General features: G+C 41.4%; 1 protein-coding gene across 1 annotated transcript; it reads left to right on the forward strand.

The window, feature by feature from the left end:
- Positions 1 to 1,057: 1,057 nt before the first annotated feature.
- Positions 1,058 to 2,773, forward strand: mrm1 (mitochondrial rRNA methyltransferase 1 homolog (S. cerevisiae)). The gene has a single exon (XM_034708510.1). The coding sequence runs from the start codon at positions 1,270 to 1,272 to the stop codon at positions 2,557 to 2,559; it is 1,290 nt and encodes a 429-aa protein (XP_034564401.1). The 5' UTR covers positions 1,058 to 1,269; the 3' UTR covers positions 2,560 to 2,773.
- Positions 2,774 to 7,080: the final 4,307 nt, after the last annotated feature.

The raw sequence follows: 7,080 nt of genomic DNA on the forward strand, positions 1-7,080 counted from the left end.
ATTGCACGATAAAAATTGCACCAGGTTATTTAAAAATAACCATGGCATGAGATAAGTTAATGGGAAAATAATAAAAAATAACAAAAATAAAAAATAATAATCACAAAGAGACAAACAAAAAACAAACAAACAGACAGACACATAGGTACAAAACCAATTTCCCCACAGAAGTAAACAATACTTTGGTTGATCATTTTAAGCCTGCATTAAATATTTCTCCTGCTCGAAAACAAGATACAGATGTTGATTTAAAAATAATTATACCCAGCCTTGTACAGTTATTTTCAAAAGCTCACCAAGGTGTTTCTTAATTGAAGTGCTTATCATTAAATGCAGCTTGGTGAAATATATTTTAATCTATTTGATGATTAGGGTCAATATTATAACAAGTTTTGCGTCAAATATAGTAAAAACAAAAAAAGAAAAAGAAGAGTTTATCTAGTAAGCCACTGTTTTCCTCAACTATATGAGTTATTATCTACTGTAAATGTATCTGATTATGCCCTTTCTGAGTCATGTTGATGTTTAGGCTCTGATAATTTTGTGGATGAGTAACCTTTCATGTCAATGTAAGTAATAAGAGGCATATGAATCAAACTGGAAGGACTCTTGTGATGCCACTTTGGCTCATGCTGCTGCTCCCCTCTTTTGTGTGTTTCAGTGCTGGTTTATGCCCTAGATAACAGTGTACTGTTTTAACCCTTAGCATTTTATTTTACTTCTTTTATGTCTTTATTTCAATTTATTTATTGTACTTCATATTATTTATTTTAATATTATTATTTTATGTATTCATCTTTAATTTATTCTGTTTTAATGTTTTGATACTAAGTTGTATTCCTTCTAAATGTTACCATGGGGGATTTCTATTAATCAGTATATGTCATCACTGTGAATTATTACTGTTGTATTGAAAAATCCATAAATAAACTTTGTTTTAAAAAGCGTATCTGTTTACGTCTTTTATTTACATTTTCTTTTGATTTGTTGAAACAAAAAAAGACTCCGACCTTTATTTTGTAGGGACACCAACCTGATATCCGCTTATGATCTATGAAGCTGTGCGCAGCCGCAGAATGCACGTGTGGATTTCATGTAGAGGGCAGGAACGCAGCAGTTTTGTATGGTTACAGGTCGTGTTAAAGGTTAAATAAGGGATATTAATGTTAAATGAAACTGTCGGGCTCAGTATTTTAGGATTAGTGGGCTTTTGTTTGTTTAAGTGAAGCTGTTATTAGAACCTCTGGACTTGCTCTAACTTGTTTAAGTATGTGGGTATCCAGCTTTCAGCATCCAAACAGGTTGCTTTTTGTTTGTAGCAAAAGTTTGCCCTCCAGGTTGGGCTCTCAGTTTGCATGCTACCACGTGACAGCTTCTCTTTGGCACTCAAAGGACAGGAGCAGCTTCAAACCTGAGGGGAAGAGAGCACGCAGAGAGTCTGATGGAGGGCAGGACCTTGAGAGGTCTGTCCAGAGCACAGCTGAGGGGAAGAGAGCACGCAGAGAGTCTGATGGACGACAGGACCGTGAGAGGTCTGTCCAGAGCAAAGCTGAGGGGAAGAGAGCACGCAGAGAGTCTGATGGACGGCAGGACCGTGAGAGGTCTGTCCAGAGCAAAGCGTGGAAAAATGAGATCCCAATCCTGCAGAGGCCCGACCAGAGGAGGAGAGACGACCGCAGGGTGTCACCTGAGCTCAGGAAGTTGTGTCTGGAGGATTTCCACCCAGACAGGGAGAGGCCGCTCAGACAGAAGACAGCTCTGGACTCCAAATCAGAGGACTGTGAGGTTGTCTTTGGCATCTCCCCCTGCCTCCTGGCTCTAACTCAGGGTAGAAGAAAAGCCAAGAAACTGTTTGTCAAAGACGGCGAGGCCTTTCATAGGGAGTCTGTGATAAAGGTGTGTGAGGAGGCTCATAAGCGAGGAGTTCAAGTCCACAGGGTCAGCAGGAAAGATCTTGACAAGATGTCTGCAGGACGGGTTCATCAGGGAGTTTGTCTGCAGGCCAGCCCTCTGAGCTACCTCACCGAAACAAGAGACTCTGCACCCAGAGGAAAACCCTCGACCCCTCCTCTGTGGCTGGTCCTAGAAAAAATACAGGACCCTATGAACCTGGGCGCCATCCTCCGCTCTGCATACTTCCTGGGCGTGGACAGAGTGGTCAGCAGTCTTCATCACAGCTGTCCGCTGTCTCCAGTGGTCAGCAAGGCCAGCTCGGGCGTCATGGAGGTGATGGAGTTGTACGGGTGTGATAACCTTGAGGAGACGCTGAGGTCAAAGGCCACACAGGGCTGGGAGGTGGTCGGCACAGTGGGAGCTGAAGCAGAGCAGTCTCAGGTCTCTGTCACAAAGTGTTCAGACTTTCAGATGACCAGACCCACGTTGTTGTTGATGGGGGGCGAGGGGGAAGGACTGTCCAAGGAGCTGCTGTCTCTGTGCCAAACCCTGCTCACCATCCCGGCCGGGAGAGACCTGTTCCCAGGTGTGGAGTCTCTGAACGTCTCTGTAGCTGCAGGGATCCTGCTGCACACTCTGCTGTTCTCCAGGAGCTCCAGCAGATGATACCCAGCACAAAAATCTACTGTACTTGAACCAAACATCCCTGGGACCCAAGAAAATGTGACTATCTTTGTGTTAAGAGTCATGATTGTTGTTGAAACAATAAATATTTTGATGCTGCCTTTTGAATATTCTTACACTGATGAGATTCTGTATTCTTGCTAATGTCAAACAAGTTCAATGAAAAGCAAGGAATAAAATCATATTTATGCTTAAAGCCGTGATACGTTTCTGAATTTCTCTCCTCTGAGTAACATGGTCCTACACACAGCGACCTGCTGCCTCAAATTTTCCCCAAAGCTACAAAAAATATTTAATCTGTCACTGAAAGCAGTCTGTCATAAATGCAAATTAGACTCCAGATTATGTGACAATAGCAAGATGTAACAGTGTTCCTTTTATAGGTAGTAACACGGCTCTGGAAGGCCCTTACAGGCTTTACACTTGATGCCCCAAACACGATAAAGAAGTATGAACATTTTGTTGCACAGATCTGATTTTAGGTCTTCCAATGAAATTATTTTACACAGAGAAACATGCAGAAACATACACTCTGTTGCTGCTCTGTTGCTCATTTGAGTCACCTTACTCAATTACACTGACTTTTCTATCTCAGGGATGCTGCCAGGGATTCTAGGCCCTTGAAAAATATCCACTGGAGCCCCATTTTACTCCAACAAACCACTGAAATGTAACCCGATGCAGACATGCATGTAGCATTCTGCAAAAAATAAGCAGGATTTTGTACAAAGCGTAATCACACCTCTTCTCTTTTAGGATCAGCTGTTTTAAAAACTCATGAACGTGCACAGCCTTTAACATCTGGAGTCATAAAATGTATCATACAAAAATAAGACTAACATACTCTGAGGAAACATTTGACTCCATTATTAATCCTTGAAGTGCTTCACCTTATATGATTCAAACGATCACACATAGCCGGCTTGAGTTGGATACTTAAACTAATGTTTGTAAGGACATTAACTCACAGTGGAGTGCTTTCAGAGTGCTTTAACACCACTGAAAAGACATCAATTTAACCCGTTACACATCTTATTAGCATTAACGCTCCTTATCACTTCAGGTATCACTTATCACGCCTGGTCATGATGTACCTGACACTCACCTGCTCCTCTGTAACATCCAGGCTGTGCCAACAAACAGGGGAGAAAAGCTAATTCTTAGAGACCATGACTATTTTGCCTTAAAAATGTTAGAACAGTTACAATAATGAAGTGGAGGAGCCCTATGTGATATGTTTATCATGGGGCCCACACCTCCCCTCTCTCCATCTGTTACTACATGACAGTGTGTGGTAGCAGGACATGCCTGCAGAGTCTTTGCACGTATTTGTGGCATCTTAAGTTGGAGTATTTTGACTTTACTCACACATATTCTCCATACACCCCTACTTTTTGTTTGCTTATCTATCTGATCATTTTGACACAGAGGCGTAACTTCATTCAACTAGAAACTTCATGCTCTCAACGGCAAGAAGCTATATGCAAGATTACAAGGCAGGTACAAATTATTTCCCCAACTGTGCATGATGCAAAAACAGTGTGAAGAGAGTGTGCTCTTACTGTGATGGGATAACTCTTCTTTCTTTCCCATAATGTAAGAATAAGAAGCCTCCTCTCCTGTAGGTATTAAAGTGAAATATAAAAGACTGAATAAAACAACACTTCAGCATATTACCTGTTGTTCTATTTCCATTTGTTTACATTCATTTCTGTCTTGTTGTCTTATATTTTTCTCAGCACACACCTACACATCGTCATCAAACTCTGGCAGGGCTGCACTACTAAGGTAATATTCTCATTTCACGTCATGGCAGGATCTGTTTAGTCTGATTTTAGTGTTTTTAGAGTCTGTATTGTTAGATTTGACAGTTTGTAGGCATGCAAAACATCTAGAATATCTTAAAAACCACAGGACTGTTGACACATCACCTGAGGAAGAGAATTCATGTTTGAGTAATATAAATGAATGTATATAGAGATGGGCAATATATTCATCTAACGTGGAATAAGTGGAAGTTTATACGAGTCAGGAGTTTGGTGCCTCTGTCCTTCTGTCCTGCACTTAAAGACTGGTGGAAAAAACATCCAGCAGGTTATCTATGAACCACAGAAGAAGAAATCTAAAGTCTCAGCTAAACGGATCCTGAAGACTGTGACATGTCGTCTTTTCACTGAGACACTGGAGGAGGAAGCACTCACCTCATCATGAGCAACAGCACTGACTCAACCAGCTGCTCGTGAGTGGATGACTGACAAGCTCAATCCGAACATGTTTACATGAAGCTCTCAGACAGCTCGGCTTTCTGCGACTGTAACTTAGAGGTCAGTTTAGTAACTTGATTTATCTGTAATCATGGACGGATTTATTAAACTCAGTAAATGAACAGTGTGAACTCTTTCCTTTGTGGGTTTGTTGTCTGTTCAGAGGTCTCCCTCTGTTGATTTTTGATTCCTTATCTCTTACCTCAAATATCTGCGTGCAGGACACTATTAATGATATGGCTCTGATTATTTGAAATAAGATCTCTGTTATTATTACATGTTTGAAGAACATAAAAATCTGAGTAACTATCTAAAAAACTGAGATGTAGTGTTTCTCCATCATAGTTGCACTTCTTTGGGACTCTGGAGCAACAAAAACAATGATGATGGGAGAAAAACGTATATTTTATCAGTATAGCATGGTATTTGCATTGTAATATAATTGGATATCATTTAATTGAATTTTAAACAGTTTAATTGTTGTACTTTGTGTAAAATACCCTTCCATCCATCCATTTTCTTCCACTTATCTGGGGTCGGGTCGCGGGGGTAGCAGTCCAAGCAAATTGACCAAGACATCCCTCTCACCGGCAACACTTTCCAGCTCCTCCTGGGGAATCCCGAGGCGTTCCCAGACCAAGTGGGAGATATAATCCCTCCACGTGTTCTGGGTCTACCCCGGGGTTTCTCCCAGTTGGACGTGCCCGGAAGACTAGGGAGGCGTCCGGGAGGCATCCTTATCAGATGCCCGAATCACCTCAGCTGACTCCTTTTGACGCGGAGGAGCAGCCGCTATGGATGTCCGAGCTCCTGACCCTCTCTCTAAGGCCGAGCCCAGACACCCTTCACAGAAAACTCATTTCAGCCGCTTGTATCCGCGATCTTATCCTTTCGGTCATGACCCACAGCTCATGACCATAGGTGAGGGTTGGAACGTAGACCGACTGGTAAATCGAAAGCTTTACCTTCCGGCTCAGCTCCCTCTTCACCACAATGGTCCGATACAACGTCCGCATCACTGCTGACGCTGCACCAATCTGCCTGTGGATCTCACGCTCCATTTTACCCCCCACTCGCGAACAAGACCCCGAGATACTTAAACTCCCCCACTTGGAGCAAAGTCTCACTCCCCACCGAAAGAGAGAGAGCAATCCACCGTTTTCCGGCAGAGAACCATGGCCTTAGACTTGGAGGTGCTAACTCTCATCCCGTCGCTTCGCACTCAGCTGCAAACCGCCCCAATGCCCGCTGGAGGTCTCCGCTTGAGGAAGCCAACAGAACCACATCGTCTGCAAAAAGCAGAGATGAGATTCCAAGCTCCCCGAACTGGAGACCCTATATATATATATATATATATATACTGAAACGTATTGCTGTATATTATCATACAACATAAATTTACAAATGTACATATATGCCCTCTACAATGTCATTTAGCAGACGCTTTTATCCAAAGCGACGTACATACGAGAACAAGAACAACACAAGCAAAGATCTAGACAAGAGGAAACAAGATCAGTGAGAGGAACAAAGTGCTTCAAGTCAACTTGGGTGCAGGTACTGCCAAGCAGTGTAAAGGCAATGCACAAAAGTAAGTAAGGATTATACTTTTTTTTTTTTTTTTTTTTTTTCAAAATAAGGAACATCTACAATGAAGCAACCAAACAATTTAAGACCTTCCATTATCATCGTCAACAATTGACATCACCACAATAATGACCAAAGTACCAAGTGCTGGGTCACTCAAGAGCTGAACACAGATTCCCAGAGTAGAGAAGGACAGTGCGAGTCAATTGTAGCTGGAAGACATGATCTGCCACTGGGGACAACAGTGGAGAACAGTCTTACATGTACATACAAACACACATATACACCCATAGTAAGCACATTTATACACACAAACATTCATATACAAACCTATATACCCAGTTATTTAAGTGTTAAGTCTAATTATCATTGTTATAAGATAAGATAAGATAAGATAAGATAAGCTAAGATATACTTTATTTGTCCTCCGTTGGGGGAAATTCTTTTGTTACAGCAGCTTACAACACGGGACAGGGGAATACAACAATGTACTAACATAGTTAAAACATATAATAACAATAATAATATCAATGACAAGGGTAAAATAGAATAAAATAAAGAGAATAAATTAAATAAAATAAAGTAAAAATAAAATAAAATATGGCAACTATTACAGATGTAAACACACTATGTACACTTCTATCTGATAAAT

Source organism: Notolabrus celidotus, chromosome 18 (assembly GCF_009762535.1).
Source record: "Notolabrus celidotus isolate fNotCel1 chromosome 18, fNotCel1.pri, whole genome shotgun sequence".
Lineage (NCBI taxonomy): Eukaryota > Metazoa > Chordata > Actinopteri > Labriformes > Labridae > Notolabrus > Notolabrus celidotus.

Excerpts from the sequence above, each read along its gene's own strand:
- mrm1 (XM_034708510.1), top strand. The coding sequence starts at position 1,270 with ATGTGGGTATCCAGCTTTCAGCATCCAAACAGGTTGCTTTTTGTTTGT.